A 22,203-nucleotide genomic window follows, 5' to 3' on the forward strand; every position below is an offset into this window, starting at 1 on the left:
GGGTATTAAAGGAGTTACATGGGATTTAGATAATCAGAACTGGGATCAGACCCTCCTCAGCCACCGGCCCCTGGCAGCCTGGCTCGTGCTGGGTGGTGCATGGTATCCATGACCAAATGTCATGTTTAGAGCCTAAATTACAAAAATGGACTTTGGGGGAGTAGTGGTGCTGTATTGTCGTGCCGCTTGCATTCTAGAGCAGACGTTGCAGCGTCGGGGACTGCCCCTGTGTGTTGGTGTGAGGCCGATGTGGCTGTGGCAGCCCAGGCTGCCCGCCTCCCACACTCACCTCGAGCCCTCAACCTGGCAGAAGAATCAGGAGAGAGCGGGTGATTGATTTTCTGTTGGTTCAGAGGGCGGCGTTGCCTCCTGGGAAGGTGTGATGAGCACCGCTGCCGGCACAAGACGGATGGGGCAAGCCAAGCCAAGCCGAGCTGGAGAATGGGAGCTGGGGCACCACCACCTCTCAGCTGCCACAAGTGTTAAATTGACCAATCTGCTCATGGAAATGCTGATGGTGACCCTCACCTGTCATGATGTTTGGGCCAATGGCGAAAGCTAGGCAGGTTGCTTACTAGAAGAGTGTTAATGAGGTTGCCGCACTGTCCGTATACGCAGTCGTCGTTTTGAAAAAGGAAAAGCAGAACAGAAATAGGTGAGGCTTTTAGCACATCAGTTTTCAGATCCTTGCAGTGTACTTTTGAAACATCTGCCACATCTTTTGCAACTGCTTTCATCCTCCTCAGGAAAGGCAATATATTTATGTAGTTCCATTTCAAAAATAGAAGGTATTTTTGAAAAGAAATGAAATGCAGTGTCTTCCTAGTCACTTGTGAAAACCAGTACTGATTTGTAACAGGCCATGCTGTTTATTTTACATAGCCAGCAGGTGAATGTAAATTATTTTCATGTGACTGCAGTCTAAGATGCGTCTGAATAGCTGGTGTAAAACAAGCAAAAGTCATAAAGTCTACATATATATGCAAGTCTACATATATATGTCATAAAGTCTACATATATATGTATATATATGTACCAGAGGTCAGTCTTAATCGGAGTATACAATTTAAAGAGCAGGGCATAAGAAAAATTCAAATCTTGATCCGTCCTTTAAATATGTTTTGCATTAACTGTAACATTCTATTTGCTTGCAAACGTTCCCACTTATGACGAGGCTGCGTGCCATCTAAAAATCATCTCGATTCGTAAGGAAACAGATAGAAGAATATATTTTTCTAGAGTTTAAAAATCCTTCCTCAAACAAACAAAAAAAGTACAGGTTACCTTAGTCACTTAAAACTGTCTAAAAGAAAGTACTCACCTTAGATAGGATTACAAAAATCCAGTATTATGAATAAAGTAAATGCAAGACAGAGTAGCATAGTAGTTTTAAAAGGAATCTTACCAAAGTCTTAAGATTCAGATTTAATATATTTTATGAGTCTCACATGGAGTCATAAGCTTGCTATGCTTGCTAAGTATTTGCATTTAACAAGAACAAAAATGAATTTCAGTTAAAATAATTTTCTATACAACCCATTTCATGCTTGCTCTCAGGTTGTGCTAAATCACACTGAAAGTGAGGTTTTAGTAAAAGCTGTTGCTTTGCCAGGAAAGCCTTTTCAGAAAGGACCAGTATTCAGCTAACATGTGATTTGACGTATACTGAAGTTAATGAAGCTACACAGATGTCCAAGAGTTGAGAAACTAGTTTAAAATATGTAACACAACACAACGGAGGAACAATCTGAAGTTTGGTTACATACTGTTTGGCAAGGCGTAGGCTAGAGTAATCTTCATGACTTCACCCCTGTCTGCCTTTATTGTTTCCCTTTTAATTTTTGTTGGTTTATATTACACTTCTAATAATCTAATTTTCATCCCCCTTTTTTTTTATTCATTTATCTTCTTCTGTATACTCCTGTAGGCTCCTTTAGTTGTCTTTGTCTAGCTGCCTTTCTGTTTCCTAGCCCTTTTTTGGTGCACGTGTTAGAGTTTGTGATACTGTCTTCTCATTCTGCTTTACCTTATCTGTGTTTATCTTCTTCTTTAGCTGATGGTGTCTAAAAAGTTCACCGCAAAGAAATATGGTTTTTAGAGTGGCAGAACCTGAGCATCGTTCTCACCACCGGGAAGCAGTCACCCGACCTCTTGTTCTCCTGAAGTGTCTGGGTGAGATGCTCGTCACGTGCTTGCGTGCAGCAGCCGCGCTAAGTTACAGGCCAGTGGTCCATGAATTCCCCTTTCTGCTCTGCACAGACGTGCGCATTTGTGTAGACTCGCACTGGCATGAGCGGTGATCTTCAGAAAATCAGAAATAGACTTTTGAAGCTTTGAAGTAACCACAGAGGTTTGAAGCTAAGGCCAGATCAGTACTGCAGCCACTGACGTCATGAGCTTTGATGTTGCCTTGCAGCCTTCATTTTCTCAAAGCCCCAACAGTTGCAAGCAAACCCATGTGGTGGCTTGTTGTAAACTAGCCCGCTGTAAAGGTGAAGTGTGTTGGCTTCAGTCGCCATGCAAGAAGTTCACAAAGCTAAAAACATGTAAGCGGTCCATCTTTACGGCAGTAGCTCCCCAGTCTGGAGTCCTCATCGGCTGAGGGTTTAAAATGGTGATTTCAGCTCAGCATGATCTCATCACTGAAAGGCATGTGCTGAACAAAATAGATGGGGAGGAGGGTGCAAGTCAAAAGTGAATCATATCTCCTGAGGGTTTGCTGTATTGATGTGGCTAAGAAGTCAATGTAAAAACAGGGCCTTGGGGAAGGTGGGACGTTTTACATTTGAGCCTAAGCCAAAACTGAAACGGGGACAGCATTCTTGAGATATAAAACAAACCACATTTTTTGAAAAATAAAGAACCAATTTATCACTGCCGTAACGTATGAGAAGTTGGCCAGGTTTGGGCCTGCTTACAGAAATAAAAAATCTGGCCTCAACTGCAGCAGTTTTTAGCTGCTGCATTGTATCCTCCCCGTTTTAGCGATTACATGACTGCTCCCCATGAGAGGAGTCTGAGTACCCGAAGCATGGCAAGACCCCAAGCTGATAACAAACGTCTGAACCATTTCACAGTCTGGAGAAACAAGCAAATGTCTACTTTTGGTTCAATAAGCAAGAGTATGGGCGGTAATACTTGTGTGGGAGCTCCTCCCATGATCTTGGTTGTGGTTGCACATCAGATGTGGTCCTGAGGGCCCCTCAACCCCTTCTAGACTCAGTCCTGTGAGTCCTGACAACCACCACCATCGTTGCTGCTGCTAACTTCTAACTCAGCACCCTACAGGCTGCAGTCAAAGGGAAGGGCTTCTTGGTTTTGAGCTTTTTAATAGATCTCAAAACTGCCCCCCTGCCTGAGAGAGCCTACACTTGAAACTGAGGTGAAAGGGTGAAGGAGAGTAACAGGTAGAAGTGAAGCAAATCTTTTTTTAATATTATAGTGATGGCAACATCGAAAGGTGTCAACATATTAATACTGTGCACAACTGGTCTGTGAAACTTCTCGCCACACAAGATCACTGAAATCCAGAATTTAACAAGGTTCAAAACAACACTGACATTTATATCAGCAACAAGACTATTTTGTTTCAGGATAGAAAACACTAAAAGGGGTTGGAAAAGAAAAAATCGGTACAGAAGATTTTAAGACAAATGCTGAGTGAAGAGTTGTAGGAAGAATTGTTTGTTTTGGACAAATCCATTACTTATTTCTTCAAGATTTCCAGTAAGTTTCGCCAATTCACCTGTTATAGACAGCAGCTGAAGATTAAGAGATGAACTGTTGGTCTGCTTAGCATGGCAGATGCTGTCTTACTGACACACAAAGCTTTAGAGTAAAGATCCCTTAGAAGCACCTGTAAAAAACCCCCTATGTTCCAAACAGGGGGACCTTCTTTCTTTTAATTGCTGCTCTGAAGCACTTAGTTATCATCATGTGCCTTGCAGAGTCTCAACACCATCTGTACCGGATACCTGTGTGCACTCATTCTTAAAAACGGCAGGAGAACCTGTCTTCTTTTTTCTGTTTTCTAGAAACATTAGCCAAAGGAGATAAAATGAAACTCAGGCTATTTTATGTTTCATTTCCCAGTTTTAAACTCTCTGTTTTGAGTTTGAAGACAAGGTATTACGTGTGTCAGCATCCTGATGATCACTGAAGGTCAACGTTCAAATTCTGTCTTTATTTGACTGAAGGGATCAAACTGTCAGAACGGAGCAGATTGAGCTCTTTGAGTGAATGCTCTTGGAAGGCAAATTTTGAACAGTTTACCTGACTTCTATGAAATGATTTTTTGGCATAGGTTTTTACAATTTGTGTCTTTCGTTATACAACTGCACTGCACCCTCTAAAGTCTTTGGACTTTAATGGTGGTGTCCTTTGAAGCAGAAGATTCTTTTAGTAGGTGAGAAGTACTCGCTTTGCAAAGCCTGGTAGAAGCTCACAGTCTTTCTAAACATTTCCTTGAAGATACCAGCTGTGCCTTCCCTTGGTTAAGCTACTCAGAAGTGGTTGGAAAACTTACAAATTGGTACGTGTTAAACCTGTTGGGTTAGTAATCCAGGCACGAGTCCCCTCGATGCTCCAGAGACCTCTTGAGTGCGAGCAGCATTGGTACAGGCTCTCCCAATGCTCAGTGGTGGAATGGGGGTGGTGTCACCATTTTTTAAGAGAAAAGGGCTGTCTAAGCTGTTGGCTGTAGAAGTGAGTTCATGGCTTTGCTGCGACTGGAGCAACGTGGTTTCCACATCGTGTGGTTGGTGTCGGTGGCTTCCTGCACAGCATGCTGGTGTTGTAGTTCCCATTTTCAGGGGACCAACTCCTGGGAGCCCGTGTACCAAACATAGGTCACACTGCATCTCCTTTTGGATCACGGGTCAGGACCCTCTCTATGAAATGTGGAAAAAAAAGCAGTGTAGGTCTGATCACTGCCCAGTGCGTCTACATGGAAACTTAATAATGATATTGGTTGGAGCAGAACACTTGGACCAGATGTCTATGTTCAACAACCGTCAGGATAATTTATGCCTTAAGCTAGACCAAGTATTCAAAGACTATTTGCTATGTCACTGCTTAATGCTGGCTCAGGTAAGTAATACGCATTGTAGAAATAAAGTAGATCTGTAATTATCTATTGGTGTAGTGGCTTCTTTGCTGGTTTCTATATTTTTTATGTGTTAATATAGTATAGTTATCAGACAGCTGTTAACTAGCTATATCAATAAGACAATGTCATCCTTCAAAAACAGGAATGTGTGAAAAACAATTTGCTCCTTATGTATTAGGTGCTCATCTAATGTTTTTCTCCCAGTTTAAATTGTCAATCCACTGAAAAGTCAAAACTCAGAGGTAGGAGTCATTCATCTTTGAAATTAGTTGTAAAACTCTGCTTTTATAACTAAGATGAATTGTCAGTCATCTAACAAAAATATTGTTAATATAATTAAATATGCTGGAGGTTTTTATCTCCAATAGTAGTACTAACAGAAAACTTTCCAAAGTACTGGTTAATCAAACTGAAAAAAAGATGTTTGGGTAGGTTTTCTGGTGTGGGGGATCCACCTGTAACAATAAATACTGCGTACAGCTTGTAGTAGGTACTGACTCTCTTTTCCCTTGTCTTCTGTTGTTGCTCCCATCTTAGCAAGTCCAGGGTGGTAAGACTCGCCCTGAGCGTGAGATCCCACACAGCGTGCACCCAGGTCCCTCTTCCTACTCCTGTGTACCCATGTCCAGCTCACCTAATTTACAGATGAGCCCTGCAAAATAATTTGATGGAGGATTTCCATTGATTTGCTTTCAACAAGGACCAGAAATTGTGCGATTGTTCTGGCTCTTGATAAAACTCCAGCCAAAATAATGCCATTTTGTACAGACGATCTCCAATATTAAAACCCAGATTTCGGGTTTGGATAGTGAACTTCAGTCTTTCCTTGCTCATAATTTTAAGTTTCTCTGTCCCTGGCTCCCTTCTGCCCCCCAACCTGTGTGGGTTGATGAAGAGGGAGCCTCCATTTCCTATTCCTTCTTTATTTTCAACTGCACCGTGCCTGTTTATGAGAATAATTATCATCCCTTCTGTTGGCATTTTGTTTCTGAAATTTGTACCACAACCGAGTGCCGTTGTCAGCCCACGGGTGGGGATCTCGGGGTGCTGTCTCTGCCATGGGTCCTTCTGATTCATGAGCGGTGCAGCGGAGACTCCTGCCTCTCCGCCTTGAGCTACTGCAGCGTATGCTTTTAGCATTGGAGGTTTCTGGTCGGATCCCAGGTGTACTGTGTAGGTGGGCGTCCCGTGTGCCCTGCCCAAGGATAAACAGGCAATTGTATTTAGCAGATTACATCAAATCATACAGAAATGCCCTTCTGCTGCAGTCACCCCTTACCTGGAAATTATAGTGCGTACAGCAAAGGGAGGAGGTGGGAGAGGAAGTATTTGGTTGTCTGGTTTTGTCATTGCCTATCTGATTCTCGAGAAAAACTCTCTCAACATAAGAAGCTGGTGGTGATCAGGCGCATGGGAGGAAAAAAGCAGAGCGGATGCAACAAGTCGAACGTTTATAAGCTGTAGGGCAGGGTTAGTGCCAAGAGCTCTGTCTGGCTCTTTTTCTGACAATTGTGTATGATCATCCCCCAAAAGATGGCAACAGCTGCTGGCACTGGCTCCTGACATCTGTCTGCAGGATCTGCACAGCTGTATCCTGCGGAGGTGCTGTAGAAAGCGTGAGCAGGTCATAGATTTTGCAAAATGAGCTTGTGAGTCCCCGAGGCTGAATTGAACCGCTGTAAATCTCACCCCCAGATGTGGGTCTTCTGTCATCGAAACACCCGCTGCCTTCCCGTACAGCCTCGTAGGAGCTGCCATGTGAATTGCCTCTAAAAATTTAATTCAGCTTTACTGAAGCGTTGGGTTTTTTTCCCCCACTGTAAACAGAACTATTTTTAATCTTCACCCCTCTCTTTCAAATCACAGGTAGTGATTAATTACTCAATTGTGAAAGGACTGAAGTACAATCAAGCAACACCTACCTTTCATCAATGGCGCGATGCACGGCAGGTCTACGGCTTGAATTTTGCAAGCAAAGAAGAGGCCACCACGTTCTCCAATGCAATGCTGTTCGCTCTCAATATCATGAACTCACAAGATGGAGGTAAATTAGGAGCACTACACTCTTTATTAATCCGTGATATTTTCCAATGCTTGTTATCAATCACCTGGTGCAGTTGTGTTGGATAGTATGCCGTTATGGAACACGGTTATAATAAAAAAAGTTGGTCTCTGATAGACAGCCTTTAGATCAGCATCTGCAGTGGTACGAATGGTACATGTTTTCAGGTTTTATTCACCTGCCTTCTAATTTTTCACTCACGATAGGAAATCAATGGTTATTTGGGAATGCCTCAGCAGGCAGGTGGTCCCACAGATTCGTGTGGATCTGTGTATCCGTTGTGTTACATCTAAGGTGGCAGAATATAATTTTAAATAAACAGAAGCTAGAGTAAAATTGGCAACATTTTATAAGGTAGATATTATAGCTGGTATTTCCAGCATGTTGGGTGTCAGCTACAGCCGTTGGCTCTTGTGGGCTGGCTTTAGAAAGGAGCGTGTGGTGTCTCGGTTATTTCTTAAGGTAAAACACGAAGGCTTGTACTCTGGATGTTGACTGATGTTGTTCCTAAGTACTATATTGACTGCCGTTGAAGTTTGTGGTGAACTTTACTGTTCTGTGAAATTGTCATTGCTCTAGCTTGACGAGGGCCCAAAATAAAGTCCTGGTTTCTCAGTGGAAACCAGTTTCTGGTCTGCGGTATCTGGATGAAGTGCTGCCCTCAGTTACACAGCTATGAACTCTCTGCAGCTCCTGGGCTGGGAACAAAAAGCAATCTTTGTGCGGTGTCTTTTTTTCCTGCAAAGTACACAGCACAGCCTTATTTTCCTTTCAAAAACACAGTGAGTCAAGGTTTACATCTCTTGCTGCCATCCAGATTTTGCTGCAGCATTCACTGGTGATGGACGGCAGCTCTCTAGAGCGAGGTTGTCTCCTGACAACCTTCAGTACACAAATATGTCTTACTAAAAGGTGTATTTGTAATATAAAAGTTCTTATATTTTCTTCTGCTATTTCCATTCATCCTATTAAGCTGACAAATGCAAAAGTCATCAAAAATCAAGAAAGGTCTTAACTTCTGAGCCGTATTTAGTTCTGCCTTCTTCAGCTTGAAGTTGAAGCTCTAGTTGTGCCGCAGCAGGAGACTTCAGGAAGAAACGTGGCCAACACTCACCAACCCTAAACACGTGCAAGTCTGAAGAGTACAGAGCTCTTTGGCTGCTCCTGTGTGCTCAACCCTTTTAGATCACCAGATGAGACTCCTAGATTTGGATACTTTGACTATGGTCTTGATGTAGTGATTTGTTTAATGTCTATGATGAGTCTGCCTTTCTTCTGAAAGCCCTTAAGTTTGGAGTTTTTTTTTTCCCATCTGCCTGTTCCTGTCAAAGGGAGTGGGGGTTTTTCAGGGTTTTGAGGTTGTTCCAGGGAGGTGCCTTGTGGAAACACGAGTCTCAAGATGAGAATTTATTGCTCTTAGGCTAAAATGAAAGAAACTATCTCAACGTGAATACCTTAGTTGTGTTAGCTACTCCTAGCAAAGAACAACAGGTATTTTTGAGTACGTGAAAAGCCTATTGAATTTCTGAGAAGTTTATGAATATAGAGCAAACAATAATTTGCATTTTGGGGGGTATTCTTTTATTCATTTACTTAGCACGCCAAAGTGTGTTAGATGTTTTACAGACATGAGATACAGCCCATGCCGAAGAATTTGCATTTAAAGTTTGTAGTTGTCACATAGAGACACATGAATTGGGTCACAGATGAAAAAGTTTCCTACTTCCTTTTCTAGAAAAAACAAAACGGTTTGGTAAACATTCAGTCTTCAACAACTCCTTTTCTCTCATACATAAAGTGTTAGAAGTTTCAAAGATCGCCAGTTGTCCCATTCTTTACAGCTGAGCTTGTCAAAAACTGAAATTTAGTTTAAAGGGAATTTCGGCATTTGTGTTCTTTTAAAAAAACCCTCTGAGTCTGTGAAACAAATTCCCAAAATACTCATTTTTATCAAAATTATTTTTTTAATTACAAAATGTATTTCTATAAATATTTCTCTTTAAAATTATATCAGCTACAAATTGATAACAGATTATATTGAGGACTTTTATATCATCATAAATTTCCCAGTTATTGTCATGATCTCAGCATGCAAGTTGACAGCAAAAGTACATAATGGATATAAGGTATAAAATGTTTATTCAGCTCTGCTCTTCTAGGCTCATAGCGTGTAAGCTTTTGTGGGCATGAATTAATGCAAATAGTAATTCACATAAACACACACATCCATACATCTTTCCAGGCACAGCCACTGCCTGCGTACTCCGTCCATTCTGCTGCCTGTGTGCCGCATTAGGGTTTGCTATATCAGATGGAAAAATCATTAGGAAAAAAAAATGTATTTATTATATCTATGCATCCACGTACTAAAGTTGCTCATGTGCTTATGCAGATGGGTGACAGCTTTAAGGAGTGCATTTGTATGCACAGAACAGCTCACGCACTAATAAAATCCTTAACCAAAAGCGGAGAGTTAAACAGAGGTTCCCTCTGGCACATTGACAGTACAGAATACCCTGTCTATCTGCTAGCTCTGCAGTAGGGGATATGCTACGCGCACGACTTGGGATGTGCTATTTCTAATGTTTACTTGTTTCATATATTCCCTGCTGAGACATTATTGTGTTTAGGTACTGCTCATCTTCCCATAGTTGGATACAGATTCAGGCTTCCATGACTGCTTCTACCTTCGTTCTACCGCCCACTTGCATAGACTAAAATTAATCGTGGGAGACTACAGCAGAGAATCTGAGACTGCATCCTATCTCTTCAGCAGGCGTGGAGTCAGGGTACTGTAACATTTGGGAAAATAACTAGTCTAAGTCGCAAAGCAATGGTGTGGGTTTTTGAATGGTGTATTAAGCTGAATTAGTTAAAAAAAATGATAGCAGTCCGTGTTTTGGGGAGTTGGAAATATTTTTAGGCGGTGCTGACTTTCAAATGGATGAGTCACTTCAAATGAATATACAGTTATGAACTAGTGTTGAGAATTACTGTACTGTCCCCCTTCTTGACGAGACTACGTTACCCGAGATCATTCACCGCAGGCGCTGATCTTGTGCTGGGGAACTAGACAAAGTGCTTCATTAAATGCCTATGGTTAAATGGGCTGAATCAGGTCCCACACCCAACCTGTGTTAACCTGGGTTGCGTGCCAAGATCATCCCTGGGGAGGGATTCCTCCCAGGAGCCTGACATCCCAAAGTTTGGGAAAGTTGGGAGAAAACTCATAGTTTAGACTTGCTGCCTAGTGGTATTTCTGCAGTGGATGAACGCAGTCTTACCCACGGGGAGGGCCGGCCGTCTTCTGCGTGACCCGATTCCCAGTGCTGCGGGGGGAGCGCATCCTCGGGCTGGGGTAAAGCGAGCCGTGCAGTGCAGGAGCTGAACATGTACTCAGCCTTGTGCTTTGTAAGGATGCTAATGATCACGTTAGGAGCAATCTGAAATGAGATAAAATAAGCCTAAAAAGAAAGTAATAATACAAATGTGTACCATCCTTCCTTTAGAGGTTGACAGTTGCCTCACTGAATCACAGTTGTTTACCTGCCAGCTTGTTTATAAGCCTAAGTACTTTGATTTCCGTATAAGTCTCTTGAATCTCTTCTCCTTTACAATAAAATCTGAAGAAGAGTTGGTCCTGAGCCAGCCTGCAAAATGAGAGCAAATGATAACATTGACTTGCTCATTACCAGTCTCTTGCTTACGGTTCTTTAATGGTGCCATTTAGTAAGACCATTAGGATGACAAATGACTTCCCATTAAATTGTTTTTCTTTCGTGGGTATCCACTTTGTGAAGCCAGACCTTTTACTGGCATAAGTTACCTGACGCAAGGAGTATCACCAGCTTACCTTGTCACCTGCAGCCAGGTTTCACTGGGGACAGAGCATTACCCCTTCTTGCCCAGGGATACTGCGGGAAAAGCATTTTGCACAGATCTTGCCCACAGGCTGTTTGATGTTTGGTAAGCAGACACAGTTTGTCTTCTTCGGGGCTTACATCCTCTTAGATTTAACAAATGCAATGACCTGTGGCAGCACGGCACAGTTATTGGAGCAGGACATAAGGTGAGGATATCAGTAAGCTAAAACGGGCAAGTTCTTCCCTGGCATAATTTTGTGGGAAAAGCAGTGGTGCCCATGATGAAGATAAAAGGTGATTCTGCAGGGCTTAACGGAGCCTGTACGCTCAGCGCTTCTCCCAGTGACTGGTTACACTTCCCTGCAAGAGGGAATGGGACTATTTTCTCTCCTTCCTTGCTCCCCACATTGCTACGGACAGGCAAAGGAATGGCTTCATTTCTTTCCTTCTTATTTGCTCCCTTCAGACACTGTCCTCGCATCCCTGCTGGTGCCTGACAGCACCTGCATGTTTTCATGCTGCAGAAGGAAGCATCAGCTCGGCTTTGTGGCTTGGCGTGACCAGCTCTGAGGGCATCTTGGGTTTCCCTGGCTTAAAGACTTGGTACCTTTTGGAGAAAAACTGAGTGTCTGATGTATGCAGCCTATTGGTAAATGCTGCCTATGACATAGTGAATATAACATATTTTTGCTTTTCTTTTGATGTCTTTGCCCTAGGGACCTGGGTAGCTATTGTTGACTTACAATGCAAGAAAATAATATTTCTAAACATAAACACCATGTGCTGGAAAGCCTTATGCAGAGGGCCACGTTGCAGAGTTAGTCATAGTTAAAGAGGTCAGCTGCCTTATCTGACTAAGAAGGGAGAAGTTGGAGGAGAGCTTGTAAGAAAGCCATTTTCTTGTTCTGAGTGTAACTGGCTTAAAGACCACACGATACAGACGTGTGGGTCACAGAGGTGCAGAGTTCAGCCCTGTCCCTTCCTTCTCAGAGCTTCACAGACCCAGCTTTAATTCTGCAGGGAGGACGTTTTGGCAGTCAGAAGGATTGCTCCTCACTCATAGAATCAATAGAATGTGTTGGGTTGGAAGGGACCTTTAAAGGCCATCTAATCCAACCCCCCTGCAGTAAGCAGGGACATCTTCAACTAGATGAGGTTGCTCAGAGCCTCATCCAGCCTGGCCTTGAATGTCTCCAGGGATGGGGTCTCCACCACCTCTCTGGGCAACCTGTTCCAGTGTCTCACCACCCTCTGTAAAGAACTTCTTCCTAACGCCTAATCTAAACCTACCCTCCTCTTCTTCTGATTAGCAGATCTGCTGGCTTTCTTTTCCACCACTGTGGATTATTTGACATGTATTTCTCCAGCCCCACTTTCCCATAAGTTGTCTTTGATGAAGTTGTTTGGAGTTTGAGATCTTTTTCCATTCCTTCAGTCACTCTGCTCTTATCCTCGTTCAGAAGTGACTGCATTTCTGTGTTGCAGGGAGGAAGTTCCTTGAAAAGCACTTTGAGCCCACCAAAATAAGGGGAGAAATAGAAGGATAAAGCATTGATTCATCAAACAGCCGATAAACTGGCAGTATATAGCGTACATTCTCTCTCCTAGTTAGATGCCCTAAGTATTGGCAAAGTTTCCATCAGTGCAGGATCTGTGTGAAGATTAGGGCGTGCAGGATTTCAGATGAAAGCCTACACATTTTTTTTTTTTAAATAGAATTTTGTAATGTTATATCCAGTTTATTTTTTCATTAGACTTTTTCCGACTAGTCCCACGTCTCTCGCTATTTCAGTGGCACTAAAGTGTAACTGCGAGGGAAGCCAGTCGGCTGCATTCATCTTCTACAATGCAGTGACTGTTTTATTTGATAATATCGCCCCAAGACTTCCCAGCACCACAGAGGACACAGTGTGGGAAGACAAAAGGCTGCATCTTCATTACGGTACTGCATAATACATAGAATAACTCACCAATAATGGAGGGGACCCACCACAGAACACAATGCCCACTTGCAGCCAGCTGGTTCCAAAACCGTGCTGGGGTAAAGAGATCCCTGCCCCATGCGAGGCACTTCACATACTGCACTGCGGACTCGTTTCCCATGCTATCAGGTGTGTTGGTGCAGACTATAAACCGCTAAGATGGTGTATTCTGTGCACGGTGTGCTTTTAAGTGTGCTAATAACATTTAAAGACCTGTCCAGCCTCCTATTGTGTGAGCACTGCAGGACCGTAAGCATGCCATTCTGCTGCAGCTCTTTTAGCCAAATCATCCCAGAAGTTGTTCCTATTTATAATGTAGGCATAGAAAACTTGTAAGTAACAAACTTTTGAACTTACTAGTGTCAATATGATCCGTGAGTCCAGACACCTAGTGCTAGCCAAAATAGCAGGCCACAGACAATGGTTAATTGGGTGCTTGTTAAAAATACAAAAAAAATTTGCTTCCTTAGAAAACAAAGCTTTCCCAGGAGAATAAATCTTTCCCAAGTGACATCTTATAAAAACACCAGAGAAAGGTCTGGAGAAAGAAGTTTCACAATTTTTCCATCCTCATGCCTACTTTGGTTTCAGTATAAACTTTATCATTCAGGTCTGCAGCTAGGGCAGTTTCTGATCTCACTTGCTGTGCTTTGTTAAGTCAATGAAGAGGGAGGGAAAATTCAGGTAAGATAATGAGCTTTTTTCCTTTCATCTGCTGCGTTGCTTTATCTCTGGAACTGCTCCAGAAAAATCCACCTGACTTACAAATCATCTTTTAGTATATTGCTCACCACGGGAAAAAATTCCTTCCTTTGCGAACTGGACAGAGAGGAGCTGTTACCCAGCAAACTAGGAGTGAATTTATTTTCCTGAGCGAGCAGTGAAAGGTAGTCCCCAGCCAGTGCCCGTCTCTGCCTGACCCTTCGAGGGCAGGAGTCCCTTGCCACCGCAGCTGAAAAACATCAGCTCAGGCATAGTAGCACTCATTGTGTCTTCCTCCCAAGGCTCTTCCTTATAACAGTCCTCCTACAAGCCCACTGCCCATGTTTCCAAACCAACCAATGCTTCTCCTCCTGGAATTGCGATGTCAACTTGCCTTGCAACCTTCCCCTGCCCCTAAAACTGCCCAGGTGCCCTCTTCTCAGGGTAACCGGCATTTCCTGAGATGGATATATGACATTTCTAAGAACCTGGATGCACTTCGTAAGCTGAGTTCACGTTAAGAGAAACATGTTTAAAACCAGAACTGGAAGAAGTTGGCCCAGTCAGAAGCAGCAGTGAGTAAAACCGGTTAATCTTTGTATTAGCTTGACTCCAGCTGACAGGAGCACAGGAGGTGAATTGCTTCACTCGTGAATAGATAAACTGGGATTACAGACTCCTTTCAGTGTTAGAACTGTAAATATCATTGCTATTAATCATCTGTCAGGAAGTATCAAACCGTTATTTCATTATTCCGCTCTATGCAAGTAGGCATAATTTTTTTTTTTTTTTTAAATTCAGTTTTTCAATCCCCCAGATGGTAGGGATCCACGGCAGAAAGTTTTCCAGGGCAGTGAAGTGCTCTCCCAGTGTTATGCTAATAAAACTCCATGGCATCTTGCTTGTACGCGTCTTAGCCACTTTTTGGCAGGACTCTATTATATCCCTGCTTAGAGCAGCGGCAGCGCCAGAGCCGCTGTCACACGTCTGGAACTACAAAAGGCGCCTGTGTTCCTTTGAAGAGCATAACAAATGTAACGGCTCTTGAGTCTCTTGCTGGTGTTTTTTGCTGCGCTGAATTCTTCTGCACTAAATGGAGACCACTTCAGGAAGGAACCTGTGCGGGGAGAAAATTGTCGAGAGGTTTGAGAGAGACTCACGCACGTTGAGAGCGGAGACTTCTGCTAGCGAGATTCCCTAGCACCATGGCCCTCAAACCCTTGTTTTTTTCCGAAACTGGTGCAGACTGGCATACCTCTCGGAGCTCAGTGGTAGGAGATGCAGTGTGGCTTTTTCACAAGACAACAATTAGTGGCAGAAGAGTATATTAGCTTAGGAAAAAATTCATTATCACAATTTTAAGAGTGCAGTAATCTGTGGAGTCCACAGCTCTACAAAAATCTGAAGCATAGGAAGAGAAAATGTTTTTTTGTGATGAGGAGAGTATTTTTCTCTTTGCCTTTTCCAATGCCTGCCTTTGGCATGTTGAGTCTCATTGCATTTTGTTTTGCTCAACAGTAATAGTCTATGGGACATTTATTTATTGATTGGGCATCTGATTTCTTTCAGTGAAAGAGAAATTGCTGCTTGGAAGAGATTTGGTTTATTTAACAAACCTTCTTTCCATTTTGTGTTCGTTTTCTGTCATTCTTAAAGTGCTTTGATATTTGGTGTCCTGGGGGAGTCTCTAAAATAACATGACTTCACCTGTGTTGGAACAAGAATTGCGTTCTTAGGGCAGTTTGTCTTTGTTTTCAGGCCCTCTATGAGTTACGAGGTGCTGTAATTCCACACAGAACAATGCTCTGTTTGCTTCTGTACATACACTGACATCTCACCCCGCTCTTTCGATTGATTCACGCTATTTTTAAAGCCAAATGTATTGGTATAGCTCATAATATAGGATGTCATGGAATAAGTTGAACAGAACATTCTGTGAAATTTTTCTCTCTGGAAGAGAAGAGGAGAAAGAATGTTGAAAATAAATAAACTATTTTAAATACTGTAAGGTCTGCTGTCATTCCTAAAAGAAAAAAACGACCAGGCAGTGTGCTGCAATGGTAGCTACACGCATCCAGATTTGCAAAGAGTGATGAGTACTGATAGGAAATCCTAACCCGAATCAGCCAAAACAGTTCATTTTCACGATGGTGCTGTCCTCCTCCAAATGTTATTTATTTTTGGAAAAGTAAACTATAGAAACTTCTATAGTTCTATAGAAACTTTATAGAAACTACAAAGATTGTACAGAAAGTGACATCTCCGGCTTTCTACAGCATTAATAAATATCCAAACAGACTTAACACAGGAATAGGTGTTTTAGGTGTTTTGAATGGTCTTGCGAGAAATGGTGCCTTCTGATAATGATGATGTTTAATTCTAGTGTTAGGCCTCCTCCCCCCACCCCCCCATTACTTATTTTATACTATTCATGGGTAGCCTATGCTAATTGTTGGGTACTAGCTGATTTATATCAGTGATTAACTTGAGATGAGATACACAAACGTTTAGTTATTGCTGAGCTGGCAAGAAACTTTGTTCTTTTTTTTTATTTAGTAGACTTTCTGGATTCCCAGCTAAGAGCCAGACCTTACAATAGTTTGTCTCTACACAGTAATTCCTAGACTCCCTTAGCTGTGATCCCACTCCAAACACGTAATAATTGTGTGACCACCATCCTCCTGTGAACAGGAGTAGAAACGTAGGAATCTGTAGTACAGGGGTGTGTGCCCGAGCTGGGCTGTCTGTGTGACCGAGGAACAGCAACAGACTCTCCTGAGACAGCTGGTTACATGTTTTAGGTGTCTCAACCGGGCACCTCTAAGCAAAATTCAGCCTATTTTTCCTCTCTTTTTCATCACTGACTGTAAAGGATCGCTGCTAAGAACCCTTCTCTGCTTCATGACAACTTTGCTATGATCCTCTCCCACACATTCTAATTAATAGATTGATTATTTCTAATTATGCTACAATTAATTACTAAATACAAGAGTTATCAAACCTCTAGTTTAATAATAATAAATTAGGGCCCCGGAAGCTAATGTGCATAAGCTGTATTTTTAGTGATGCTCCACAGATTTCCCTTGGGACGGTTGGTGAGAGCTCGCAGGAATACACGTGTGTTGTGTGTGTCCGTATGTGTGTGCTCCCATGAGCTGTGCACACCAGATTATCACTGCTCTGACCGCCTGAGCTCTGCAAACAGGTGATCTCTGTACGTGCAAATTTTTGGATTTTATAGCAGAAGTGAACCGGGGAAGAAATTCACACGTATATAGATAGAAGTCAGTTGTTTCAAACGCCCTCAAAATAAAATTGATAGTGTTTCGAATTTTGTTTTTAAACTCGGCTTTCATGATGTGCCACAGTTCACTGTGTGAGCAACATTCACTGAAGATGTGTTCCTGGTCGAAATGGTGTTTAAGACCAAGGAAGTGAGTGGGGACAGTCGGTGGTGCAGGTGAGGAGGTCGAGCAAGGCTCTGCAGCCCTCTCCGGCAGCAGCCTCAGCCGAGGGGAAAGTCTACTGCTTAATTCCAGCCACTGGGGGAATTGCCATATGCTGCCGCCGGCAAAGCATGTAGAGCAGCTTCTGCTGCTGGCTGGTAATCCCCGGGGAGCTTGCACAAAGTCTATTAATTGCCTTCTTAGATGACTCCATGCAGTCATCCAGCATCTTATTTTTCACCAAGTCAGGACCCGAAAGCTCTAGGTTGTGTGGGATTCTGCAAGCAGAACCTCAGACCCTTATGGCAACGGCTGTTGTAATTTCTCCAGTTGATCCTAATGAAGCAATAGAGCTGAAAATGTGATTCATTTAACTGAATTTCAGCCACGTAAATGCTAGGCATCTGGTCTATAATAGTTGTATAGTTTCCTTTCCACTCCATGGGGCGAGGGCGGGTCACCTAGAGGTGATGAGTGTGGATGTTGTCCCGTGATGCTGGCTGGTGGCTCGACAAGCTGCACGGTCCCTGCGACACAGCAGGGAGCGAACCGCGACCGGGATCGAATAGAACCATCTCGGGTCGCCCTGCAGTTCAGGAAGGAAGCAATCTACGAAGAGGTGATTTCAGTTCATGAAGCCTTTGTACCTATACGTGCTCAGCTGCACAGCTGAGGAGATGGCAGCGTGATTCAGGTCTTGAAGGTGCATTTAAAAATCTGCTCCAATTCTGCTGATAAAATAGCCAGACCCTGCAAAGCAATCACCGTCAATCTGATTTGCATGGATTGCTTTATTTGTTGGTCTTGATTAGTATTCCGGAGTGCTCTGTAGAAAACATTGCTTTTAATTCCGTTTTCTTCCACTGCTGGTTTCCAGCGACTCCCTCTGGTGGTTAGTGCGGCGCCTGAAAAACTGAGTTAGTGTCTTCGACTGTGCAATACAGCATGCTATTAGAGGTAGATACCGTGGGCACAGCAGTGTAAGGGGGAAATGTAAACCTATTTCATTCTCTAAACAGAAAGAAAATAACAGTAGTTACTTACTGGACTGGTTTTGCTCTATTTTGACAGAAGTCTATCCTCTATGCTAAGGGAGAGAATCAAGTGTTTAAATGAGCCTAGTTTTCCAATATTGACCAAATCTTACATGAATCTTATCTTGTGCTCTTCTTAATCTCCCCAAAATCTCACTGAGGTCACAGTTTGGTGCCCAGGAAATTCAGGACTGGGTGGTGGCATGCAAGTATTACATGGTGGACAATGGCCTTCCACCAGCATGGCCTTCGCTGGCACAAATACATGCACAACAGCTGCAGTTTTAGCCTGGCTTAGGCATGTGAAGAAGCGTTCTTCCCCTCTGTGTCTTCGAAACAGTGCTTCATTTCTTCACTCATCCCTGAAGCAGTGAACACGCCAAGTGTATCTGTGCAGGTATTCATGTGGTTTAACCAAACGCTTCTAAATCCTCTGGGAAAGCACCTGTGACTGCCAGATTAGAAGATGTTGGCTAGAAACTACTCCTGGTACCTGGGCCAGAGATGTGATATTTCATGTTCAGTAGGACTGATACCCTCTGAGGGAGCCCTCTGTTCGGTGTGCTGAGTTTATAGTAACTGCAGGCTCAGCCTCTTGCCTTGCCACTCACTGCTTTTCTCTCCCATCTCCAGGGAGTGGGAAGGATAGGAATGGATGAGGTGGGAGGGAGACATATCAACGTTAGAGAGTATTGTTGGTATTTTCAGAAGTGCCTCCAAGCCCACAGCTAGCTATGATAAGCTAATTATTTCCAAATTCCTCGTTCCTGGCCAGTGCAGGTAAGGATCTTGCACCAGGTTTGCTCAACCACTTGTCTTCAGTGGTTGTAGACTTCAGATGGTAAATTCAGACTCTCAATACCAAGCTAAAGGTTACAAGAGGAAGAACTTGGTAGTAAACTTCCCAGGGTACCACTGCCCAGGGCTGTCATTCTGGGAAGGGGCAGGCTTAAATGCACACGTAGCTGGCCATGTGGCTTCTCTCGGTGCTGTCGGTGTAGCCATTACAACACAAAAGTCAACGTATGGTGTGCCAGTGTCTTTGCAGAAGGTGATATGTGTAATTCAGTGTTGTTTGTACATATTTCTGATGATGCTACTTGGCTGTTCACTAGGAGGACGAAAATTATTCAGCGTTGACTTGAGGAGCACCTTGGCCTTTTTCACACCTTTAAAAATATACACGTGGTCACGAGTCATTGAGATTCTCACGTCTTTTGACTGCTTGAACTCGCTAAATGTGAATTGCTCGTTCTTGTGAAGTAATGGTGCGTTTCCTGCCACGTGGCAGCGCGCGGGCAGGACTGCAGGTGCCCCCGTGCCAGGCGGGTGCTCTGTGGGCAGGAGCAGGAGGATGTTCAGGAGGTTGGATATGATCAGAAACCCATTTGAGTACGGATTGTCCTGAAATTAAGAGGATGTTCGGTTCTGGTGATTTGGTTCAACCACAACTTTGAAAAGGGAGATTTTTTTTAATATCTGAAGTGGTGTTTATACCCTGAAAGCATGTTTCAGAACCACGCTTTGGGCTGGTTTCTAGTTAGCAGTAGATTATTTTGCCTTTTCTCTGTCACATGCAGTCATTCAGGAAGAAGTATATTTATTTATTTGTTCATTAAATTGGCTTCTTTTGCAATGACTGCCATAACAACTAAGGCATTTCAGTTTACGGGATATTTGGTTGGGGTTTTTTTGGCATACCATAGGCAACCAGTACTGGCGTCAACAATAAAAATGACTCTGCATATTTGGATCTGGGTGCTTGGATTCCCATGCATTGTTTTCAAATAAATACATTTCAGTTTCACTTCTCAAGATGCTTTGCCAGAAAATCTGACAGGATCCTTGCTAAATGTGAAAGAAACTGCTTTGACTCAGCAAAACAAGCCTTTGGGTGTCTTCCGGAGCCTGCCAAATCACTGAGTGCTGCTGATGACCAGCAAGAGTGGAACCTCTAATGCAAAGGCTGGGAAAGAGTTAGCATGCAAAATGCCACTGGAGGGGCACCCTTGGGCCGGGATGGAGAGGTGGGTAGATGCCGGGAGCCGAAGGGCAGTGGCAGCGTGTGAGCTGCTCCCTGCAGCACCCTGGAGACACGTGGCCAAAACCTGTGGGCAGGTTTCTGGATCTGCGGTGGAGGCAGGAGGCACTGGGAGAAAGCTTGGTCCCCGTAGAGTCAGCAGCAAAGCTCCTGACTCTTGGAGATAAATGAGGAATTTACCCCTAGTTTGTGAAATGAAGAAAGGTTTGAAAAGTGTAGCAAAGGTGAGGATCCAAAGGGAAGCGTGCTGCATGCTTTCTGCTGATTATTTCATTCCTCATCTCTCTGACCTTTCTGGTTGCTCTAAATTTAATATTTAGACTTCAGGGCTAAAGCCTGAACAATAAACATAGATATAGCGCTCTTTAGGCGAGCTGGCATTTGATTCCTTTTTTTTTTTTCCCATCTGCTGGAACATTCCTGTAAGCCCAGAGTAACTGCATTTTTTGACTGTTATTGCAATGATTTTCTTACAGATGAGATTGCCCCTGGGGGGCTTTGCGTTATCTCATCAGCCTGAGAGTGCACCTCCCCCGGTGCCTTCTTTTTGCTTGTCAGAGTTTACTGGCATGTCCAGAGATTGCCCAACTAGAGTCGTGCTCTATATATTTCTTGGCTTAGATCACATTATTTTGCAGTTAGATCTTTCAACAGCGCCGTATTTTTAAATCCTCTTTTCCGTGACGCTGCGAATGGTGCAGAAAGCTGTAGGCAGATGACCACTGAATTGAGCTGTTCGAGTTGGAGGCGAGGGGTTTGGTCAGCAAGCCTTAATACACAAGGAAACTATTTTTATGGTGCTACTTCGAGAAACCATTGCAAAAGCCTCAACAGCGCAGAGATGTGTCGTTGGCCGTGCTGTAAAGGTCAGCAGTGGTATGTTGAGCACATCAGCGGGGGCTGAGTCTGCGCTCCTCCGAAGTCTGTTTTATAGGCAGGTTTTCTGACGTGTTTCACTGCCACGGCTTCTATTCTAGTTTCTCTTCGAATTGTGAAGTTAAATTACAGGTACAGCAGCAAACAAACTGTGTGTTTCTTCTGGAGCGTTCTTGAGGCGCATCAAGCCTGGGGAACTCTCCGAGACTTCTACACCAGGCCATGAGGTGCTTAGGTCCCCCTTTTATCAAGGCTGGGTTTTCAAGGGATTTCAAGGTTCTTTTAACAGCAACCAAAACTTTGTCCCAGAAACGTATTACATCTGATTGCACTTTTTATTCTACTAAAATCAATATGGAACTTCTTGACCTTCCTGAGAAGATAAAGTATGTATTTATCATTCTAAAATTACTTTTTGTTTCACTTTTCTTTTCAAATGCAAATAATGTAAAATACCATGTTTGGTTATCTTGAAGGCAATAACAAAACCCCAGCTTTCCGATTCAGCATGGAGAGAAATTCAAGCTAAGCATTCTTTTGTGTTTCTATTTTAAAGGTCAAATTCAAGGTAAATTTAAAAAGAAAAAAAAAACAACTAAAAAGAACTGTTTTGTGTGAAAAGCTGAAATGAAAATTGAAATTTTTTTTACAAGAAAAGGAATAGCTTTTATTCAGAATAACCCCCCCCATAAATTTCTGTGCAAATTCACAAATGGTTTTTAAATTAAATTTTTAAAGTAAACACCAAAATTTTAGCTTCAGATTCTTTTTGCACTGCTTCACTAGAAACCGTAATGCAGTCATGATTCCTGGTCAGCAGTATCTTGAATTACTGGATTTCACAATATTTTTATTATGTGTTATTTTTAGCGTTAAGATTCGCTTATGGCTAACGTGAGAACAGTAGCTATTTAAACAAAACTGGAAAACATATTGTCAGCTTTCACACTACATAAATTAAACCAATATTTTCTCATATGACATGAGAAACAGATATTGTAGGGTGTTTTGGGTTTTTTTTAATCACATAAAATGATTCTGAAAGCGTCCTTTTTTTTCATTGGTGGTTTTGAGGAGAAACTTGCAATAT

The 22,203-nt window shown here is 42.9% G+C and overlaps 1 protein-coding gene across 4 annotated transcripts in view; it reads left to right on the forward strand.

The window, feature by feature from the left end:
- EVL (Enah/Vasp-like) overlaps positions 1–22,203 on the forward strand; it is a 161,955-nt gene that overhangs the window by 84,210 nt on the left and 55,542 nt on the right. For all 4 annotated transcript variants that reach the window (XM_054197757.1, XM_054197758.1, XM_054197755.1 and 1 more), the window contains exon 3: positions 6,974–7,151. In XM_054197757.1, coding sequence (XP_054053732.1) covers positions 6,974–7,151 — 178 coding nt within the window. The remainder of the gene's footprint in view (positions 1–6,973; positions 7,152–22,203) is intronic.

The sequence above is a fragment of the Rissa tridactyla genome, chromosome 4, assembly GCF_028500815.1.
Source record: "Rissa tridactyla isolate bRisTri1 chromosome 4, bRisTri1.patW.cur.20221130, whole genome shotgun sequence".
In the NCBI taxonomy this organism is placed as follows: Eukaryota; Metazoa; Chordata; class Aves; order Charadriiformes; family Laridae; genus Rissa; species Rissa tridactyla.